This window comes from Choristoneura fumiferana, chromosome 22 (genome assembly GCF_025370935.1).
Source record: "Choristoneura fumiferana chromosome 22, NRCan_CFum_1, whole genome shotgun sequence".
In the NCBI taxonomy this organism is placed as follows: domain Eukaryota; kingdom Metazoa; phylum Arthropoda; class Insecta; order Lepidoptera; family Tortricidae; genus Choristoneura; species Choristoneura fumiferana.
In genome coordinates, this window is record NC_133493.1 from 10764276 (window position 1) to 10789275 (window position 25000).

The following is a 25000-nucleotide window of genomic DNA, read 5'->3' on the forward strand; positions in this document are numbered from 1 at the left end:
AAGGTCCATATTAATGTAATACAACTTTGTAACTTGCTACTCCTCTATCATACATGTAACGTAGCTGCGTTTGAGTGACAGATATATATATGTAATTCATGCATAATCGTCCCCTAATAAAAAAACCTGCCAGTCCCAAAGATAGCAAAACTTGTGTCATTGGTAATGGGCAGCGGATAAAAATAACTACCTACTTAAATAGATAAGTACTCGTACATACTTATATACATATTAAACAAACAAGACTCAAGAACAAACATTCGTATTTTTCAATAAACATCTGCCCCGATCGGGGATCGAACCAGGGATGTCTAGCTTCGTAATCAGGTCCTCTAACCACTGAGATATCCGGTCGTCTAAATGTTAAAATGACAAAAAAATACAAAAAGCGATTACAAATAGGGAAGTCAGAGTTTGCACTTTATTACCTCTTCCAAATTATTCCTATAACAAAAAGTTTAGTAATATTTTCTAAAAATTTTCCTATTTTGGGTTCAAACGTGTGAAAGTTAGACCGTTATTATTTAAATATGAAAGCGAAAGCGCTATCGTAAAAATGGCGTCGCGATATGAGTTAGAAAGAGAGAGATAGCTTCGTCGTCTACGTTTTCGTAGCACGGTGCTACGGCGTAGAGCATCGTTTTGCTACGAGCTAAGCGGCAAAGTTTTGACTAATCTTGAGTAACTCACCATACAAAATATTTTTCACCCCCGACGCAAAAAGAGGGGTGTTATAAGCTTGACCGCTATGTGTGTTTGGTGTCTGTCTGTCTGTCTGTGGCACCGTAGCTCTTAAACGGGTAGACCGATTTGAATGCGATTTTTTATATGAAAGCCGGTTTTCTAGCGATAGTGGTTAGACACGCTTTATCAAAATCGGTTCAGCCGTTTTTGAGATTGAACTTTGAAGTGACAAAGTCGGGGGTTTTCCAACTTTTTGTTGGTAAGGGTGTGTTATTTGATTATTCGTCAAGAAGATTTGTTTCTAATTTGGGAAATGTATTGAATCAGACATTACTTGCAAAGGTCCTTATCAATGAACTATAATATTTTTTATTTATTCGACTGGATGGCTAACGAGCAAGTGGGTCTCCTCAATAATAATAAATAAATATCATGGGACACTTGGCACCAATTGACCTAGTTCCAAACTAAGCAAAGCCTGTGCTATGGATACTAGGCAACGGATAAACATAATACTTATATAGATAAATACATACTTATATACATATTAAACATCCAAGACCCGAGAACAAACATTCGTATTATTCATGCAAATTTCGGACCCGGCCGGGAATCGAACCCGGGACCTCAAGCTTCATAGTCAGGTTCTCTAACCACTATAAAACAATTAAAATACTTACTTTTCTCACCCGCGACCTTACGATAACTAGTCTATGCAACAAAATGTATGTTCATGCAGCACCTCCGCCTCCACGCTGTAAGACCGCAACACATCACACAAACCCAACTACCACCACTACCACACAACGTTGACGCGTTTCGAACTCAAACAGAGTTCATCCTCAGAACAACAAAACATAGTCAAAATACCATATACGGGACTTATCACGCTATTTTTACATGCTATGAGTGAGAATCGCGAAAGTTTAAAACGTACTAAATATAATGACCCGGATAACTCACGTCTTAAATCGAGTTTAGCTCGACATGTTTCGGGCTAATCCGTAGCCCTTCGTCTTCGGAGCAACGCGACTCAGCTAAACTCGATTAAAGACGTGAGTTATCCGGGTATTATATTTAGTATGAGTGAGTCTCACGGTAGTTTCATGTTCAAGTTTAAAACGTTATACAACAAAACATATCTGAAAACATGGTGAACGATTTTGCTGCTCTGAGGATGAGCTCTAGTTGAGTTCGAATTAAGCGTCATGTATGTCTTTATTTGTTCTATGTTGTTTTATGGCGTTAAATAAATGTATTTTCTTGGGTGAGCAAAGTAATTGTTCTAGTTGATTGAAATGGACCTCCGTAAAGTAACGCTTGGCTTGATTCAGTAAATTATATATTTTTTTTTTTTATTCGACTGGATGGCAAACGAGCAAGTGGGTCTCCCCACCATATATTTCCCATATATCCCATATTATTATATGTCAAAAACATACCTTCTCTCAGGACAAGGTGAAATTGAAAGCAACATCTATTAATTATCTCAATTAGGCATAATCAAATTAAATATTGAAGCTCCCAGATCAGTGGCATGGCGTGTTCACAACTCGATTCTCAACAGGTTCCCTAAATACTTACATGACATCAGTGATGGATGAGGATGACAAGTATTATAGCAAACTCAGGCCCTGTACTACGAAGTGCAAAATTCGAACTTCGTAATTTGCCGTCCTGCTGACGCTTATAATATTATATACGAGAGTGAGAGGGACGCTACGATACGAACTTCGATTTTCGATTCGAATTCGTAGTAGCTCCAGAGACCTGGAAGACATCTACTTAATTCACGCTCCTCTCACTCACAGGGTTGGCTGATAAAAATATTTTGTCCTCGCTACTGCCGCACAATCAATTGTTATCAAAAGCCACCTCATCATCATCCCAGCCTATACACGTCCCACTGCAGGGCGCAGGCCTCCCCTCAGAATGAGAGGGCTTGGGCAGTAGTTCCCACGCGGGCCCAGTGCGGATCGGGAACTTCACACACACCATTGAATTGCTTCGCAGGTTTGTGCAGGTTTCCTCACGATGTTTTCCTTCACCGTAAATCTCGTGGTAAATTTCAAATGTACTCTTTAATACTATCTATATCTATCTGTTAAAATACTCTTGAATACTAATAATGAAAACTAATATATGAAACTTTAAGATACTACGTTATTATTATGGTATGGTATTAAGTATTAAAGTATGGTATTAAGGTATGGTATTAAGTTTTTACTAGCACAACAAATACTTCAGAGGATTCGGAACTTTACGGAGCTTAATGAAGATGATGATGACGATGTTAATTATTATTTCCTGACCCTCCACCTTCTACAACTCAAGTGCAGTCTGTGCTGACAGCCCTAAAAGGCGTATTGAAATTTTTAAATAACTTTTTTACACCTAAATTGGAAAATTGAGGTCGTCGAATACGAATTTTTTAAGCTTCGAGGGAATTGGTAACGGAATGGGCTGTAGGATCTTATTGCTATGTTAACGATATTCAGCTAGACTTTTTTGGAAGGAATTAATTTGCAGATCTTATAGTTTTTAAAATACCTACGGAATATAATGACTGGGATGTAGATCGATGTTAAAGATCACTTTAGTATGTCGGTGATTTATCATTGGCGAATTGCCGTATTCAGGCAGGATTTTATCGCGCAAAGAAACTTCAAGGTTAGCTCTCTCCATAGCTTGTAGCGTGACTCTAAGCCTCTCCAAGAGGCGAACAGTTAAGGACCACGTCTCTGAGCCATAAGTCATCACTGGCAACACACACTGATCGAAGGCTCTAGTCTTCAGGCTTCTTCTTCTTCGTCGTCACACTCTTGGCAGAGTGGTCGTGGTCGTCCCATCAGGGGTGGTGGCAAGCTTTACAATCCGTCGCCATTCCTCCTGTCAGTCAGGTCCGCCGGTCTTAAGGCAATTGATGTTTATTTATCTTTATTTATTCAGGTTCGACTGCGGCAGCGGCGCGGGGGTCCTTCGCTCACCGGAGCCGGTCCGCCTCGGCCGGTGGAACGTCATCTCCGTGTACCGACACCGCTGGGACGCCTGGCTGCGGCTGAACAACGGGAAACGAGTGCGGGGACGGTCTAAGGTCAGTCTAAAATAGGGTTGGCCTTAGCAAAGGCGGACGTGAAGAGCCTCGCTCCTCCACTCCAATCTAAGGCGGTTCTCACACTGCTCCGCACATCGCAGCGGCGTACGGTGCTGTGCTTTTTATCTTTGTACTGTAGACTCCTGATTTGTACACATAAACCCCATACACACTAGCTCCATCTCTCTGTGCGGAGGTGCGAATCGCACGACGGTTCGCACTCCTGGACGACGATGTGGTGCGGGTCGCGGGGTATGCTATATTGAGTGCCATAGAAATGAACATAAGAAACAAATAAAATGCGGTTCGTCGTGCACCGTAGTTCCGAACTGGGATGCGGAGCAAAACCATACGGTAGTGCGTCGTCGCCGCACGGGAATTCGTCGCTCCGATCCGTCGCGTCGAACGGGACGCGGCGTTTGGTTTGTCGGGTTCCCTGGTAGCTTTGTGGCAGGACTTCTTGGCGCATACGGCCAGGAGTTTCAGGTTCGAATCTCGTCCGAACTACTGGAAAATGTTTTCAGTTTTAAAAATCTTAAGCAGATTTCCAAAACCGAAACGTGGGTCGGTCACACACAATACGAGTATATCTTCATTTCTATTCCTATTATTATTACTCGTAGTATCTATGTGGGTACAATCGAACATTAGTTATAAATAGCTATAAAATTCTCCTTCAGTAACTAGAGAAGCTCCTTTTCAGCATTTAAATTGCTGAAGGGGAATTATAATAAACGTTTCACAACTCCATATTTTCCTTTGAAGAATTCGCAGCCCGTTAGTAATTTATTGCACGCAATTTTATAGCAGTTGTTTCGTTGAAAGTGGGCCAAATATGAAATTGAATTGGATCCATAAAAGCTAGAGTTCAGCTAGAGAGGTTCAGGGTTGCCGGTGCTTATACTGCTAAACTTACTTTTGTTCTGCATCTTCGTTTGCGTAGAGTGGCGTAGATATGTACCATGTCCGATTCACAACCGCAATGACACATACTATCCTACGTGTTGTCTATTTGTACTTAATACTATTAACGTATTGTGAATAAATGTATTTTCTTTATTTCTATCTGTCGGCGGCCGAACGTAAAATCCGCCAGATCACGATATTCCTAGGCATTCGTGAAATGGCGCCAATGGCTAAGGGACATCCGCCATATCGTTCAAAACTCACCGTTTAACGATTTACTTAGTGATCTTTAGGCAGATCATGAAATTCCTAGACATATTATGAAACGCCGCCATTTCATAATTTGGCCAGTTTAGGCAGATCATGAAATTCCTAGGCATATCATGAAACGCCGCCATATCGGTTCTGGCACTTCGCCGGCCGCTGCCGCAGCACGCTCGCTTCGCTCACCCGGCTCATGCGTTGTGGTCACAATTCACACTAACCACTCCTCGCTTCGCTCGTCGTAACTACCTAAATTTATCTTTTTTTCGGCATATCACGATGTGCCCGGTATAGAGCTAGGAATATCGACGAATGGCGCTGCTCTGATCAATCTGCCGTAATGTTTCTCAGGCACAACTTTTAGGCATAATATCATGAAATGGCGCCATTTTAGGATAAGCCTAGGAATTTAGTGACCTTCGCGATACTTCACTACGGACCAGCTCATGTCTTTACCGAGCCCAAGTGCGATCCTGCCATGGAGTATTTTTTTTTTATTCGACTGGATGGCAAACGAGCATGTGGGTCTCCTGATGGTAAGAGATCACCACCGCCCATAAACATCAGCAACACCAGGGCTATTGCAGATGCGTTGCCAACCTGGAGGCCTAAGATGGGATACCTCATGTGCCAGTAATTGCGCCGGCTGTCTTACTCTCCACGCCGAAACACAACAGTGCAAGCACTACTGCTTCACGGCAGGATTAGCGAGCAAGATGGTGGTAGCAATCCGGGCGGACCATGCACAAGGTCCTACCACCTGTAAAATTGTTTACTGCCACCCACTGTATTGCTGCCACCCTTGGGACGGACGTCATCGGATCGCCTCATTCGCGGGTTGCCACGCGCGGACGGCGAGTGGAGCACTCGGTGACAGCCCGCTGCTCGCCGCCATAGTGGCTACTAGGAAATTCGTGGACCACGCGAGGTCCACTTGTTAAGATTGGTTTTTTGGAATCTTTTTGTATTTTTTATTTCAATTCCAAATTCCCGTAAAAACTAAATTGAAAATACAAACTGAAGTATAGATGCACAGAAAAACCAGAAAAGTAAGACCAGCACTGGGAATCGAACCCAGGTCCTCGGCATTCCGTGCCGCGTGCTATACCGCTACACCTCTGCTGGAGAACGGTACAGACACGAATTTCCCCTATGCACCACATATCTCAGCTTGTTGTGTATATAAAAATACATACATGTTGTGTATATAATACACTTTTCTGGTTTTTGTGCATCTATATTTCAGTTTGTATTTTCAATTTGGGTCCACTTGTTGTCAACACGGCGTCCACCCGTGTTTCTGATAATATATCCGACGGACTAATTAGTAAAAAAAAATATGACACTAATCCCCTGTTTCACTATCCATTGATTAAATTTATTTGACGGATAAATGTGATGCCGTCTCTTTTATTTTCAAATTAAATTAATAAATGGGTGGTGCAATAGCCCCTTAGCCCATTATGTGAGACTGTGATATTTTTCCGACAACCCTCCTTTGTTCTACAATTTAACTCCACAGGTACCTACTCGTATATGTTTTGCATTCATTTTTAATTCTGTACGAGAATTGAATTCAGCGCGCTTGCTGTTTGAGTTTTAAACAATAAAGGTAATTTCTGTTCGTTTGGCACCGGAAGCGGGACTTAAAGCTGCATAATTAAATGAGTTTTCGGGTTATTTACTGCGCCGGTTGTGATGGAGTCGCTTTAACAGTAGGTAACGCCAGTGTTATTTATTAAAGCGAGAGTAAAAAGCGGAGGACTTATTGTTTGTGGGTAAACAAACAACTTTTTTCATGTGATATATTTCATTATCTCATTTTGCGTTATTGCACATTTTTTTATATATATGACAGGGGGCAAACGAGCAGGCGAGTCACCTGACAGAAAGCGATCACCACCGCCCATGGACATTTAATAACTAGAGAGCGGATTTGAAGTAGGTAGCGATTACAAGTTTAATATGGATATGACTAGTGTGATTGGTGAGATAGAGAGATAGATTTATTTATTAGATATCATGTTGTTTTTGTGGTCTTGCAGTTGTCTTATTATTTACTTACTTACCGCAATGCAATCTTATAGATAATTTAATTCAGTAAACGTTATTCTTGTAACAAACTATAATGTAAAGAAACATATTTTATTCTAATTAAGGCGCTGAAAAGAGCCAAATGTGCCTTACTTAACTTACCATTTTCCGCTTTATCTGTTTAGTTCGTCACAATAGAAATTATATATGTTATTATTGAGGATATTTCCGGTGATATGAATGCTTTCAAAACACATTATCTTTCGATTTATTCGATAAAAAAAATCCAAAGTTACCTCTTGAAAAATGCTTTTAGATCGAAAGTCTCTGTAAAGCATTTAAATTACGTATTATCTTCATATTATGGAAATAAATTTGTTTTAGTCTATAAAAGAGCTACTGCTCAAACATAATAGACCCTATTTATTACGCACCTTTTGGATAAAAATAAATACTTACATGTACTAGTCTTATCCATATTAAAGTTGTAATCGCTACTTCTAATAACATAGGCTTGATTTTGAAGATCCTCAAGTGAGAGTAGAAATAAGCAGCCAAATGCGAATCAGACTCCTGCACTGAGGGTTCACAACCCCAGCCATTGTCATTACAATAAATGGCTGAACTGATTGTTATAAAACGTAGCAAGGAAATTATTCACGTAAAGAAACCGCATCGATATCGGTCCATCTATTTGAGAGCCACGATGCCACGGACAGGCGGTGTCAAACTTATAACACCTCACACCTCTCTTTTCGCATCAGGGTTAAATACAGGCCCTATAATACGAAGTGCAAAATGCGAACTTCGTATATTGCCGTCCTGCTGACGCTAATATTATTTAATACGAGAGTGAGAGGGACGGTACGATACGCACTTCGACTTTTGTAGTAGCCCCCCTACTTTAGGTGTTTTTTTTTGTTTTGTGTCGTGCCTGGTTCGTGTGTGTGAGTTTAACGGCAGGGAGTCAGCTGTTTTTCTGGTCCATTGCGAGTTATGTCAGTTATATTTGGACGAACACAAAGATAGGAAAAATACAGGTTAAATTGCTTCTCGCCAAAAGCGTTCCGCGTTATACCATTCAGTGAACCAAAAAACCCTTTGTCCTTTATTTCCTTTACGAAATTGTGGCCAAATTAGTTTCGCCGAATTCCCGCAATTCTTGGCACAAGTTTCAATGGTGCTGAATTAGATATTTTGTAAGTAATTAAGTTTATAAGGAGGGAAGGAGTCGCCGAACATCGGCATCCAAGTAAGGTGACCATTGGAAAATTTTAAACTACTTAGGAACAACATTTTTATTTAGAAAATGCCCAGATTAAAAATTTCAGAAATTAATTAGATCTGTATCTTTTTTTATTTAAAGTTTGTTAGGGTTCCGCATGCCGGTACTACTTCTAATTCTTATCATCTATACAGGGCTATATCTCGAGAACCGTAATATGTGGAATGCTGAAATTTGTTCATAATTTGTATTTTTATTGCCGCTACAACAACAAAAAATAAAAAATAAATAAGTAAAAAAATCATTTTTTTATTGTATAAGTAACTGTTTTTTTATTATAATTATGTTTAATGTTTTATTTTTGTATATGATTATGTTATTGCTATTATGTATTTTTATGTGTATCGAATAAATAAAAAAATATTTAGTAAAAAATTAAGGAAGGTTTTAATACTTTTTTTATTAGGTTTTTATTATTAGTTGATAATGCAGTATAATTTAACTACCGGTACTTATTCTTATTCCCTCAATGGCGGCCTTAAGGCTTGGGCCAATGTCAGTTGCGATAACTACCGGTACATTTACTCCCTCTCATCTACTCAAAGGTTGACTGGTAGAGATCCCTTAAAAGGATAAGTCCGCCTTTGTACAAGTATCTCAGTTTGTCAATTGTGTTTTGTTTCTTTTCTTTTGTACAATAAAGAGTTTACATACATACATACATATATTTAACAGATATAAGCCCGAAAAAAGTATGGGGACTAAGAGAGAAACAGCAGTCTAGTTTTTTTTAGAGATGTGCGGAACTCTCGGTGCATAGGTTGGACTCGCTCTTGGCCGGTTCTTTGTTTTAATTACTAGTGAATATTATGGGAAACAATATTATACTATGGTGCTTTCAATTTCTCTGTCCGCAGAAATTCGGACAAATGGTCACCCTACACCAAAGCGGTGTTGTAAAATGATCATAATTTTGTGGAATTTCGTATTATCCTCTGCGTTCCATTGTTTTAGTTAAATTTGATTCGTTTGCTAATAGGCCGATTAGTTCTGAAAATTAAAAATCCTTTAATTGTCATTAGAAGACATTTGGGTTGAGAGTTGAACTGTTGAACGCAAAAGTTGTCAGATGTTGTTAGTATTTAACTCTTACTGGCAGCTTCGTCTATATCCCTTAAATTGAGAAAATTGAAAAAAGTTCATGGTTCAAGCCTCGTCGGTACCTTATAGTCCAAAAAATTCTACATTAAAAAAATACAAAAAGATAGTCTTGATAGTCGCTGTGGTGTACAATATAAATTTAAGGGTTAAAAGGAATTTTGCTCTTTCCTATACTCACACAAGATTTTAATTAAATAACTTAAAACCTAAATGTCGTTTGTTCAGAATCGAGAGTAGAGTCAACAAAAAAGTCTACACTAATATTTTAAAGCGAGTTGTTTTTTTAATCCCTTTTTTTCACTGTCCATTCTAAAACTTACACAGTAGCGTATTGTACCTAGTGCCATCCACGAAAACGCGTGATTTTGTCAAAATTAGACATTAATGACATGGTAATAAGAACCACGGCACGCGTCATCGTGGATGACTCTACCTATATGAGGTAGAATACGAGTATGTCAATTAAATGTTTCAAAGATTCGCGCTGTCATCGTTCATCCACCATTAGCTGTCATATTTCGTTTTCTAGATTTTTTTTTACCGTACAACGGCAAAAACTACTAGACATTGGCAAAATTGTCCTCCAATGGACAGAGCCATATTTTTTTAAAGAAACAACAACAAATGTTTGAGAGAGGTTGTATGTTATTTAGATAATTAATACTGGCCGTTTTTCTGTCGGTTTTGACAAGCTTTATTGGATTAATACTGTGGTTCCGTCTCTATTATTATTCAGATAGCTTGTCAGAAAACTTCGATCATGACATCGACGTAGCGGTAACTAATCGAGAATTCACCAACTACGGAGCGTATTTAACTTGCACCTGCCGGGAACTTCACGACTTTGAGTCGTGCACTGTGAAACATGTTACGCGTTTCATATTTTTAGGGATCCTTACTTCAAAAAGAAAACTTTTAGTCGAAATACCCTAGTTTTCAAAATTATTTTTATTCACCTATCATCATCATCGGAATTTAAAAAGTTGCACTTTTATCAGTGGAGTAATTGCCAATTCAATCCCTATCTTCAAGTATAAATACCATAACTACATTTCATCAATATGACTCTCATTACTAAAAATTAATTGAAACTTGAAATTTGAACGAGTTTTATCCTTAATGAAACGTCGAATGGTCTCATAGAAAATGAATATTTATTCGTTAATATTAAATTTCACCGATCGAGAGCAATCGAGAGGTTTCAAATCTCGAGGGCTGTTTAGTCTACTTTGATGTCGATGTTATTTTGGGCCCTTGGAGAGAAAGGCTTAGAGTTAGTTATACATATAAATTCTGGGTTATACTCTACCTACAGGGTGTCCTATGGCTATATGCCACATGGAAGGAAAGTATTGGAGATAGACGGTTTTACTTAAATAAGTCTTCATTTTCGTTTTAAAAACAAATTGGACTACATTCAGTTTTTTTTCAAAAATATCCTGTCCAAGCCGGGAATCGAGCCCACTAAACAGAAAAAAAATACAAAATGTAGTTTATTGGTAAAAAAAGAATTTTTAGTACAAGCTTTTTTTGCTGATTGTACTTTTTGTTTGACTGTACTTGCATTGTCATCCAAACTACATTTGCATATTTCAAGTCGATGCAATGGCATAGGTACGTATAATGCATATAATGGCCATACCTGACTGAAAATACCAGCGAGTACACGTCTCTCTCGCTGTCAAACTACTTTATTGTAATTATTGTACTTTACGAAGAAATAAACCCAGTAAATAACTTTGTAGACAAATTTTCATTGCTACTAAACATTTGGTATAAAGTATGGCATACGGTTAATGAACCGTTGAAGAGTTCCGTCCTGCGGAGACGATCCTGGCCGGACTACCAGGATGTCGCTACCAGATTATTGTATTGTCACGCAATTTACAGAAGTATGCCAAATTTCAAGACAATCCGACTACTGGATGTTAGTCGAAATTAACTTGCAAGATTTGACTACAGACAGACAGACAACGGGACAGGTGAAACTAAATAAAAGTTTGTAAAAAAGCTGCAGTTTGACCTATGGCCTCTCAAGTGTAAGGATCTTGGGTTCAAACCCCGGCTCGCACCTCTGAGTTTAACGAAATTCATGTGCAAAATTACATTTGAAATTTACCACGAGCTTTGCGGTGAAGAAAAATATCGTGTGGAATCCTGCACACACCGCGCAGAAATTCAATGGTGTGTGTGAAGTTGCCAATCCGCACTAGACCCGCGTGGGAACTATGGCCCAAGCCCTCTCATTCTAAGAGGAGGCATGTCCCCAGCAGTGGGACTAGACTGAAATGATGATTAATTAAATTTTGAACTCAAAGTAACGTCTGACTAAATGAGTTATAAATAAACATTTCAAGTCTTCAGCCGAGTAAGAACTCACAGTAGCGTTAACATTACCCTTTTTTACCCTCGTAGTTGGGTAATGTGAAACGCTCAAAGTTTTCTCATCTCGCGTGCCAGTTGGTCTAATAGAGGGACCAGGCCTTAACGGATCCGCTTAATGTTCGTTCTGGCAACACTTGACACAAAAAACAAAGCTTGGTCCCTAAACTTGTAACTATAAAAACTGATACTTAACCTGGATTATCCTATACCTAGTACAGTCGAATCCATTAACTTGTGAGCAAAAATTTATCAAAAATATCTGAATACGACCCTAAGTTAACGCCGTAGAAGCGTGTTCGGATATTTTTGATCAAATTTTTGCTCACAAGGTTATGAACTCGACTGCACCTATCTTCAAGTTTTATGATTCTTAATAAATTATGTGTACACAGATTAGAACTATTTAATAACAGGAAGAAAGCAAATGATAAATTTTGGGACTTCGCTCCATTGTTGCATTACTAATGTATCGTGTATCTCTTCAAGTTTTAGGATTCTCAATACACATGTGTTTGATACACAGAATATAACTAATAACTATTAATATTTATTAATACAAATATGAAGGCTATGGTAATCAAACTTTCACAAATAACAAACAAATCTGTACTAATAGGTACTACAACGTAAGATCTTATATATATTATAACCAACTTGGTAAAGTTGAAAAACTCCCGACATTGTCATTTCAAAGTTCCATTTCTCAAAAACTGCTGAATCAGTTTTAATGAAACATAACCAAGAACCAACACTCGCTTTAACGCAACAAAACTGCATGGAAATCAGTGCATCCGCTTGAGGGCTACGATCACAGACCGACAGATATTGTCATCAAACTTATACCACCCCTTTTTTGCGTCGGGGGTTAGTTAAAAATCATTCGTATAGACAAAGCTCAATACAAATTTACCCATTCTCCTTACATCGATTTCGGACATTACTGAAACACTAAAGCTGTACGCCTACATTCGCCCACATATATTTTTAATCAACATATCGCTATGGCGCAAACCGTGGGCGGTAAAAGTTCGTCAATCGAAAACGAAACCCACTGGTTATTGACATTGTAACGATTGTTACAAAGTTTGGACAAGTCGTCAACAACAGGGGGTCAGATTACGTTGCTTTAATGACGACGCCTATTCATAGCCAAATCAATAAAGGAATGGTAAATTAAGGTTGATGTTTTGATATGATCATATTAATTTATAATATTTAGTAGTTATCTAAATATTCAACACACATAGAACATAGCTGGAAAAATATGCAAGTTGAAGTGGCAATGGGCGGGCCACATCGCGAGTAGAACGATAACCGTTGGGGGGGGAAAGTCCTCGAGTGGCGACCACGAACCGGAAGACGAAGCGTTGGCAGGCCTCCCACCAGGAAAACCGGTGGATGCAAGTGGCGAGTTGTCGTTCATTATGGCGTTCTAAGGGGGAGGCCTTTGTTCAGCAGTGGACGTCTTCCGGCTGACCTAAATATAAGAATTAGATTTTTTTTACATAGTATATTAATTAATAATAAATAAATAAATAAAAAATATAATAAAGACCTACACATTTAAGATATAATTATTATACTATGTATATTAATTGATTATTTTGATTTGATGTTAAGGGGAATGCAATACTAACCCTTAAAAATAAGACTTCGGTATGTATTATTACTATCAAATAGCTATCAAACCATGGATCCTGGTCAGCAATAAAGCATTTTTAATTAAATTTTTATTTAAAAACATGGGGTACAATCATCATGGCATCATGACCACCATGATGGTGTCATGGCATTACAAGGGTAGCATTATATTGATTTGGGATCATTTCGTGACCGTGATACGTAATGTTTTAGTTGTTTTTTTTCTACTTTTGCAATAATGACACGAATAAACGTTTTTTCTTTCTTTCTATTTCTTTTTACAAATTTTGTGTCATATAAGGGGTTTTACTTCGGAATGAGAGATAATAAGCTGTAAACTGTTATACAGCTTCATTTTGGTGTTCTAAAAGTTGTTTCAAATATCTCATAAAATCTCGCGTCTATGCCGTACCGTAAATTATTCAAGGCCAAAGGTCAAAAACATCAGTTTTTCGTAATGAAATATCTCGGTTTCCATAGCTCCAGTGATGGTTGATACAACTTTTAGATCACCAAAATGAAGGTGTGTGCGAATTTACAGCTTATTATTTCTCATTCCGATGTTGACCTTTTTATTTGCTTTTAAAGTGCATTACAACATTTACAACACAACGCAACGCCCTTTTTATTACTTCCCAAATTTGAAATTTATTTAGTCTATCCGAGATTCTAGAGCCAATGCATCGAAATTATCAGCTCGTTAAATGTAAATCTGAAATTCTGTAGAAAATGTGTCTAATAAATAGCCATCAATTAACTATGAATAAATAAAAACTGTTTTTAATACTTTGGGTTGGTCAACGGAAACCTAATGTCCACGCCGTGTAACATTAAGGTTCTACAAGCTGAAATTAACTTAACTGGGGATTTGAAGGCTGGTTTGATATTTATCTATAATTTGGTGCGACTTAGGTACTTGTAAAGTTTCAAACAAGTGTTACCAAAAGCCCAAAAGGAAAACCTCTGATTTTTTAATAAACGTAAAGGAAAAGTCCCCTTCTTTTCTGAAGAATCAGCCCCTAGAGCGTTGAAGGGTTAAGGGCGATATAAAAAGCCATTTCGTCCACCGCCGTAATTAAGCGCTTGTGTGGGATCAGCACATTATGTGAAGAGTTTATCCGGTGTTTCTCTTTATTTCGCCTTGGCTGTTTGCACTGAACCCATGCCATTAACGCGGCTTTAAAAAAAATGAATTGAGACCTTCACAGTTTTAACACGCCGTTCCATAAAACCGTTTGTACGTGGAGTAAATGAACGCTTACAATATAATACAATGGCTTTTTATTGAAAACCACATAATGAGTAATAGAGAAAACTCACAAGGTAAGTGATAGACAGCCTTATTGCTTCAGAGCGATCGCCTTCGAGCTTTTACAACAGAGAAAAAGGATTAGATTACGCTATACTAGGTTTACATTAAAACATTTAGGTATGTATATATTATACACGGAATAGATTACGCTATACATAAAAAAAACATTATGCATACACACTCGCAACATAGATAGACAAATTCTTGTCGTTAAAGTAAATTTTGAAATAGTTTTAGACTGTAATGTAAATATGGAATAATCATCAATAAATTTGCCTAGCAGTGTTCAATCGAGCCATTTGTCAACTCAATCGTTACCCGCTGTGGTATCTTTGAACAGAAAAGGCGATGCCATAGCATTCATCATCCCAGTCTATATACGTCCCACTGCTGGGCACAGGCCTCCTCTCAGAGCAAGAGGGCTTGGGCCATAGTTCCCACGCGGGCCCAGTGCGGATTGGGAACTTCACACGCACCATTGAATTGCTTCGCAGGTTTGTGCAGGTTTCCTTACGATGTTTTCCTTCACCGCAAAGCTCGTGGTAAATTTCAAATGTAATTCCGCACATGAATTTCGAAAAACTCAGAGGTGCGAGCCCGGGTTTGAACCCACGACCCTCTGTTTGAGAGGCGATAGGTCAAACCACTAGGCCACCACGGCTTAGCCATAGCATTACAAGTACTTTATTAGATAATTTATTGTTAACTTCGGCGGTGGGTCAGGAATTTAATAAGATAAATAATAAAGATAATACTTAGTACCATCACCAAACATCGAAACTTGATGGACAGTGTCCAACAATCAAAATTAGGATAGTATCAAATGACAGAATAGTACTTATTGCCTTTAGCATTTAAGCAAGTCGTCCCTTCAAACATTTCTACCTTAACATTGGCGCATCTAGGTTTATTTTTCAGGCTGGCCTGGTTTTTTTGTGTGAAGATATCAGTATTATAGAATTTCGAATTAATAGCCCAACATCCTGGGGTGGGCACTAGACCATATCTACGCAAAGTCGTAAGGCATAGTTCACATTTACCAAAATGAATTAAACTACTTCTTTTCCCTAAACATGTTGCCAGTAAATGACTATGAAGTCAAAAAAGGAATTAGAGAATGTGGCGTGACGCCGCTACATCCATCACGGCGATCGCAGTTAATTTTATCTGCAGACGTTAGGGCGGGCTTGCCGAATACCGGATACTTTGTATGTATTACTATGTATGTAGCCAAAACATCAGACTAAGCCACAGTGTGGGTAAATACCTACTTGTATTTTGTAATAGTTGTTTACAATCTTTTTCAAACCCGTTGCCTTGATATTTTTGATTTGTCAGAAGCTTTGTAGTTATAAAGCGAAAGTCTAGAAATTTGGAAGGGCTTGGAATAGGTACGATTTTGTCCCGTTCAGCGTCGAGCGACTCTTGGTCCGTGGGGTCCTAGCGCTTTGTAGCTTCATAAGGAAATATCAAAGAGGTCAGTAGACGCTAGACGTCAGCCCCTTCAGTCAGCTCTTGCTTAGCTATTTAGAAAGAGAACGCTACCAGCATCTTCGGAATCTTGCCAGAATAACTCCTTCAATTAAATTCAATTTGTTTTTTTTTATGTACTTTAAGTTTAGGGTTGTTATTGTATGTAATAGATATAATTAAATTATTCAAAACGCAATAAAACTATTTGTAAAAATGAACAGTTTTCTCCTATTCATATGTTATGTGTTCTGTTCCATTATGTTATTCAATATAGTTTTTTACTGCTGTCTTTGCTATCCTATCTTGCACGACGAAGGCACAGAAAAGGGTTCTTAGGTTGTTATTGTTGGTTGTTGTTGTGACTTGTGTTTAACGTTTTAAACTTTCGTGATTTTCACTCATAGTCAAAATACCACAACCGGGACTTATCACGCTAAAACACACGAGTAATATTTACCTGGACGTTTCAACCACATTACATTACAGTCAAGTCAAGTCTGCCTAGCAGCGCGAGTCTTTCGAACTACCCGCACTTGATCACAAAAAGTACCGGCACTCAACCTCGAACTTCCCGCACTTGGTCATTTTATTTGTCAAAATTCAAAATTCAAAAAAAAAATCAAAATTCAAATGATTTATTCAGTAAATAGGCCGCAATGGGCACTTTTACACGTCATTTTTTTAAACTACCAGCGCTTTCGGAAAGTCACCCCATCGCATCCATTTCATCCATTTTGTGGTATTTTTGACTTTGTGTATTATCTTTATAAGTACCGCCTGCATCAATTTCTTTTTCTCCACTTTATGAATGAACCGTGAACACTATTCTACTAATGAAGGGCCAATAGTAGCCATTCTGAACTCAGCATTATTGGATATTCTATGCTTTATACAACCCCCCTCCCCCTCCCGGGGCAGGGATCAAGCGGCCCCATCTCGGTTCATTACGCCCAACTTTTTCCGATAGCGCCACTGTCAAACTCCTGTTTGGATTACTTTTAAGTTCCATCTTACCATTTGATTGCTCCTGGGACCGACATTTATTTTATTAAAATGGTTATTGCTTGGAAGTACTATTGTGTTGGTATGGTCGTTATTCACGTTTTTATCGGCCATACTAAAGGCACGCTTTCATGGAATGGGATTAGAATGGCACGTGTTCCACCGCCAGTGCCAGTGATGTACTAGATATGAATTCCAAAAAGTGTAACAGATACAAAATTCAAATCTTTTGTCGAGAACATATCGGGTGTTATAAAATTGACGATGTCAAAATATCCTCGTTGAGTTTCTTGCCGTATTCTTCCCAACATAGGTTTTTCCGACGCGGTAGTAGTTTTTTTTGACATTCATATGAGTACATAAGCGCTTGCTTATAACCTAAATTGAATAAACATATTTTGAATTTGACTTAGCGAGCTGCAAGGAGAGTGCGTAGATCCATTAGTTTTAACGAAATAACCTAGTTCTAACTGAACTTCTTCTTCCCCAGGGCCTCTTCTCCCGCATGACATTCCGAGAACCGGTGTGGGTCGGCGGCGGGGGCAACACCACCGGCCTCCAGAGCAAGCTGGGCCTGTCGGACGGGCTGCTCGGCTGTGTGGACTTCCTCAGAATCAACGGGGACACATACCGGCTGGTTAAGGATGCTGTGGCCACTCTGGATATTGGTAAGTCCAGTTATAGTGAATGATACGGAAAACCCACGTCTTCCATTAAATTTAGCTCGACATGTTTCTGGATAATTCGTAGCCTGTCCTCCCGGAGCACACGCCACGATGGCTGATTCAAGGCGCACTGCACGCCACCACTCTGCTAGCGTGACTGATTAACAAAACTAATACAAGCCCACAACTATTCACGTTATCATCATAATTTTTGTTATTATCGTCAAAAGGGTGGCACACAGCACTAACAACATCACTCTGTAAAGGCACGTTCGCAACAACCGTTGACGCAGTAATCAGCAGTTACAGTAAGGGGCTGTTTCACCATCCATTGATTAGCGTTAACCGACGGTTAAATGTGATGCCGTCTCCGTCTATTCGAACAAAACAAATAGAGACGGCATCACACCTAACCGCCAGTTAACACTAATCAATGGATGGTAAACAGCCCCTAAGTCTACTAAGAAACTCCTCTATGTTGCCCTACCCTACCTACTAGGGCCCTCTCATTACCCCCCTGGGTAATGGTGCAGGGTGGCGGACAGTTGTCCGGTGTGAAATTGATCGTGTAGTGCAGGTTCACTGTGTACTACAGGGCAACATCACCAGACTCTAAAGTAAGCTGAAACTGTAGGACGGGCTGCTTGGCTACGTTGAATACGAGGACACGTAGATGCTGGTGAAGGTCCCTCAAAGAACAAATAACCGTTGGCGGTAAAAAGTCCTCGTGGCGACCACGAACTGGAAGACGAAGCGTTGGCAAACCTTCCATTAGCGGGATTGACGACATTGCAAGATTTTAGGGTGTCTAACCGGTTCATGCAAGTGGCGATAGGTCTTTGTTCAACATTGGACGTTTGTGGATGATGCTATGAGTTCTATCCATCTCAAATAATAAAAACCACGTCTCTTAATTCCCAAATTGGATTGGAAAGGTAAGAAAGAAAGAAAATGTTTATTCGGCATATAAACAAAGTAACATACATTAACTTAAAGTAACTAGTCGCAAGGGCTGGCAGCTATGCAATGCTGAGGTACGGAACCAAAGCGCTGATTTTCAGCTGCAGCCACCATATCTTTACCATGCTTTTACTCCACTGTTTTAAGCAATCAAAAAAACCGTACCTACATGTTGCGTGCGTCTTTACCCCACATCGTCATTCTGTTCCCAAAGCATAGAACATGCTAACCATAAATGATTACATTATCCAATCAGGCCCTAGCCAATATCGGTATTGGTTTAGGCCCGCCGCCATGATTGTTCTGATGTTAGCCGGATGGTTAGTTGCCAAGCGGGGTCGTTTATATTATGCGGCCACGATAATAACTGGGTCGTCGTAAACATACGAACACCCTAACCCACCCTATTGGTTTTAATACCCATGGTTGTTCTACAAAAATACACTTTAGGTGCGGATATAAAACCGCAGGTGAGAGTGCGGCACTGCCTGGGTCCTTCTTTTCCAGTCGTCCATAATGGATATTTCCCGACTGCATGCCATCTCCTAAAAAGCACCACATAGATAGGTATACAATTTAAAAACTAAAAACTGTTAGAATGTAGTATGCGTATAATGAAACGCAATATATCAAGCTGAAATGTCGTCGTTTTCCTTCATTATAACAAAACAAGTAAACAAAAGCTGGACCTAGTGTCCCTGGTCTGAAGGCGACTGAACCCTAAAAAAAAGTATCGTAAGGTCAGTTTGACGACTTTAACATTGGTTAAATAACTAAATGAGTTCGGCTCGCACTTAGCTGTTTTTTTACGAATACCAGAAGAGTTGCGCAGAGGCCTGAGGCATTGTGTTTCATGTTCCTGAATAAAGTCTTGACAGACAGACAGACAGGCCAACAAAATGATAATGTTAAAATTATTCGGTTTGCGGTACGCAACCCTGAAAAATAATTAATGGGCATGAGTAGTCACAATTAAGGATTGGCGTGTCGCTATCAAACTAATTGTGAAAGTGTTAAACGAAATATGACCTAATTACACATAAATAGGACAAGTAAACGAAAATCTAAGGCTGTGTTTACACCGGGAGACGTGATATTTAGAGAACAGTATTTACGCTTACGCTTTTTTTTGGAACTGCCTTAGGTAAATCCAGAGGGGCAAATCAAAATCACTACTACCGAAAATCTTCAGTCATTCTCATAACAAACACTATTTGTCTGGTGCACTTTTTTTTCAGTCGAATCTCTTATTAAAGATAAAGATAAAGATAATTTATTTGTCAAACATGAGTTTCCTATATACAATCATATTATATAGTTATATTATTCTGAGTAGGTTTTGAATGTAAGAGAGTTTTTCATTATTAAAATACCACAAACGAGAGAGTTTTTGTCACTGAATACACTTTTTTAACCAGTTTTTAATCCCAAAAAGAGGGCTGTTATAAGATGGATGCCAATGTCTTTTTGCCTGTCTGTCTTTCTGTGGCATCCTAGCTCTCAAATGGATGAACCGATGTTGCAATTTTTTTTCAAGTGAAAGCTGCTTTCCATGTAATATGGATCTAGTTATGTTTCATCGGCTGTTTTTGAGATATTAACCTTTGAAATGCCAATGTCAGGAGTTACTAAATTTCTATATTGATTAGATTAAGCTTCATTTTTGTGGCGGTACCTCATCATCATTATCATATCAGCCGTAGGACGTCCACTGTCGGACATAGGCCTCCCCCATAGACCTCTAGTTGCCTCGGTTGGAAGCGGCTTGCAATCACCGTGAACCCGCGGCTTTAACTAGTACAGCCGTCCATCTCGTTAGTGGATATCCTACGCTGCGCTTGTCGATCCGCGGTCTCCACTCGAGAACCTTTTGGCCCCCATGGCCATCTGTTATCCGTGCTATATGGCCTGGCCTGCCCATTGCCACTTCAACGAGCTAATTCGCTTGGCTATGTGGCTATGTCGGTCGGTCGGTCGGTCGGTCGGTGTGTCTTCTACGTATCTCCTCATTTCTGATTTGATCCCATAAAGAAACCCTAAGCATCTCTCTCGCGGCACCTAATTAGTGGTGGTACCTAACAACTAATATGTCATAATTTGCTCACTTTTCTCTAGTGACAACCCAGCTTTAACATTGACTCCCTAAAACTCCCAAATCTTATCCATACCCGTGATCTCATTCATTTATTTAACGCTAAACCGAATTACGACCTTCCCTTTTCAACTACAAACGCGAGTTTCGCTTGCTCGATTTAAAATAGGTTATTTCCTTAATTTAGAAAGCCTTTGAGGGAGTCCTTTGATTTGGAATCTCTTTTGGGATGGATTAGTTTGGATGATTATCTCAATTTTGATTCGCGGAATCTTTGCTTACATGCTAAAGCCATGTGGAAGCCTTTGGGATCAAATTACTTATTTCAAACCGGCTCCAAACAAGTTTTTGATAAAAAAACCTTTTTTGGCTGTAGGTGTGTAGTTATATTTTGTTGACTGTACTTGCATTATCATCTAAACTGCATTTTCGTACCATCAATATGCCTTTAACCATTGAGGAGTTCCCTTCTTGGAAGGTGATCCTAGCTGGACCACCAGGATGTCACTACCAGATTATTGTATTGTCACCACATGTACAGTCTAACAAACTGAATCATGTACCAGAGTGGATTATTTCTTCTTTTTCTTCTTACTACTTACTAATGTCATGTTGATAGGTATCCCACACTTTTATCAAGGAAATCATAGTGAAATTGCTTCTTAAAAGGTTCCACCCTGGTACATAAATCAGTTTGTTCAACGGTACATAAGTTGGTATGTCAAATTTCATGTCAATTCGATCACTGGAAGTCAAATTTAACTTGCAACATTTGACCCGTACAAACTGGTCTCATAGTATACATACCTGCATACATAACAAGTTAAATTGATCAGTGGTTTGTCTCTCAATTTTCAAGACGTCGTAAAAACAAATACTGTCACAACTTAAACTACTTAGTTGCTATTCGATAGCCACCATCTGGCATTTATTCAGGATCGAAGTTCGATACGAAATGCAATTGGTTGCATCCGAGGCGGCGCAGCTGCGATGCACTTTCAAACAATATCATACCACTTTGGAATACAAATTGCATGTGCCGTGGAAATTATGCGCTTCGAGAATTTTCGTCGTTCCGAATGTTCCCGAACGACAAAGGTTGTCAATGGTCGATGCAATACCTAGCTGATGTGTACAGTGAAGAAAAGAAAAGTTTAAGTTATATAATTAAATGAGTTCATTGCAAGCAAGACCATAACGTCAATGAACCTCGCGATACTAACGCCATCTAGCAATATTTCGCCTGTCTAGACTCTGGCCAGCGAAAGCTGTTCACGAGACACCGCGGCAAATTAAAAAAAAAGAGGCTGACAACACTTTGTCAACGTTTGATTAAACGATGTTGATACTTAGATATTATTTAAATTTTCCAGATATTAAATTATACTCGGGACTCTTCAAGCTGCATCAATATTCATTATAATAATGTGTGAAAGTTGGTTATGCACTTTAGTAGTCCCTTGGTAAATTTTATGACCTTTGTCAGTGCCCATTTAAGCACAATCCAGACGCATCAATTTTTGGACCATTTTGACCAGATTGGCATTGAATATATACCTTCTAACATTTTAATTCCGACATAATCTTGTAACATTTTCCATTTTGAGAATGGTAGGAGGTTTATGTTACACAAAAAATAATTTATTTATTTATTAAAGCAGAAATATCAAAATTATGTAAGCCGGGTTAGAATGGCAGTATGTCCATTTTGACAGTCTCAAAAATGATACCAGATTAAAGATTCGTCTAGTAGCCCTCATTCCTACAACTAGTTTTTCTATTTACACACCTTTATAAATATTTTTCATCTGAATTTTAGATTAAATATGAAGTCTGCCTTTGAATATCGACCAATGTATGGATAACTTTTCCAATGTTAATAAAAAAAATGTAAATTACTTATAACATTACAAGACCACTCGATCATACCACCTGCTGAAAAACGCAATGCGTGCTGAATATGATATTCCTTCACAATTTCCCTCCCTTTCCCTTGTCCATAAATTAGTAATGGACACAAATCAAATAATAATGAAAATACTATTAACCTAGATTGTTAAACGCTACAAGGCCGGGTTAACCTGAATTAACCCTAATCAGGGTTTGAACCGTGTTTGCGCAGCAAATATTAACCGGTCAGTGAATTTGTAACGTTGGCCAAATATAGAATGTACCTATTTACCTACTTGATGTGAAATCAAAATGGTCTGGCTCAGTTTTGTATGGGACGATGGTAGAGTCGTGAGATTATCAGTTTTTTTTTAATATACCGGGTGGGACCTCCTCAGGAACAAATAATTAAAGCTTAGATCGTACTCATAAAACTGAAAGGGGTCTCCTTCGTAACCCATAGTATCGTTTGTCCTAAACTCAAATGCCATAACACTTTTGCCATAATGATAATTTGCCATAATGATCTTATGTCCTAATACTCTAAATCCCTAATATGTTTTGTACTAATATATAGTAAGACATAAAACTTACGAGTAATAATATTAAAATCCATAATATTAAATGCCATAACAGAGCACTTGTTGGCAAACTTGTTGTTGGTAACAGTCTCGTTGTTCTAGCGTTTCAACCACCTCATTTGATCACATTTTGCTATGGACGGACTGTAGAATTCTACAATTCGGTGACATTTTCGATTATTTTTAGACGTCCTATACTTCCACTATATAACCTGGAAACTGTACCTAACAGAATTCTAATCCAAATCATTTATGCAGTTTAGGCCGCAATGGGCACTTTTACACGTAATTTTTTAACTACTAGCGCTTTCGGAAAGACCATGATTGCCAAGAAGAATGCGCCGCAAGAAACTTGGCAGAATTTTTTTTTTTACAAAATAATTACAAATAAAATAGGTACTTAAAAACTACAGTATACAATTAAAGAAAAAATACAAAATAATAATAATACAGGGATGTATGGGGTCCCTTAGTTACAAAACTAAACACTAACTATAACTACGTACTCGTATCTATCGTGCGAATCTTTTACTTTGTAAAAAAATATATATGTTCCCACGTACTTAAATCAAATAAAAGCTTGAATTACCCAACAAACAAGCATGCTCGCATTCGTATCTATAACTTTTATAAGTATGATATTCTTCTTATTTCTAGTTTTTTGTCTACGCTGGAAGATTGCCAGCAAATTGCAATTAACTGCCAATCAGAGTCTAACAATAGATAGTCTAATATCTAATAAAACAGAGTCCAACCCTATTCATTCCGTTCTTATTAATGAAGCATTTTGTTTGGCTAGTTAGTCCCTCCTGACTGGTCGAGTCCGGTTTATTGGAGTTACAACCGGTTCCAACCGGTTTCAGCCGGTCCGAGTAAGCTCTTGTTTGCACTGAAACTTTGCAAACGGCAAGTTGTTCGAACTTTTGGATGTTTGGGGACGCTGTTTTACTTAAAATATGACCCAAATTTATGTGTCCCAGTCTCCCAGTATGAAATTATATAATATACTAGCTCTTGCCCGCGGCTTCGCCCGCGTGGAATTCGGTTATCGCGCGCTGTTCCCTCGGGAAGCTGTGCATTTTTCCGGGATAAAAAGTAGCCTATGTCACTCTCGGGCCCATAAACTATCTCCGTTTTGACGTGAAAGACGGACAAACATACATACACACAAACATACAAACACACACACTTTCGCATTTATAATATTAGTATGGATAAGAGAAAGTATTATGCAATTATGAACCAAAATTCAATTAAACTCTACAGACATATACTCACATAGACGTATATAGCCTGTTCGTCAACAGTTGATAAACCTAACTTAAACCTAACGTAATTTATTACAAATGAGGCATAATTCAAACAATAAGTTACTGCATAAAACAGTACGCGAAAATCCAAACAACACGGTAATATGGCCGGTCGTTCGCCCGGGCATGCGTTTGACAAGAACTGAATGCCTGGAACTACAAAACTCAGTACTTAATACGCACAGTGATAACTAAACCCCGTCATCTAATGCTCAGTTTGGGGACAAGTGATGGGGCAGCAGGGCTACTACGAAACTCGAAACGCGAAGTTCGTATCGTACCGTCCCTTTCGCTCTCTTATTAAATAGTATAAGTGTCAGA

General features: G+C 38.7%; 1 protein-coding gene across 1 annotated transcript in view; it reads left to right on the plus strand.

Annotated features, from left to right (window-relative positions):
- Positions 1-25000, plus strand: part of SP2353 (EGF like, fibronectin type III and laminin G domains protein pikachurin) — a 218509-nt gene that overhangs the window by 164030 nt on the left and 29479 nt on the right. Inside the window, 2 exon segments of the mRNA XM_074105099.1 lie at positions 3634-3778; positions 17672-17849. Of these exon segments, the coding sequence (XP_073961200.1) occupies positions 3634-3778; positions 17672-17849 (323 nt within the window).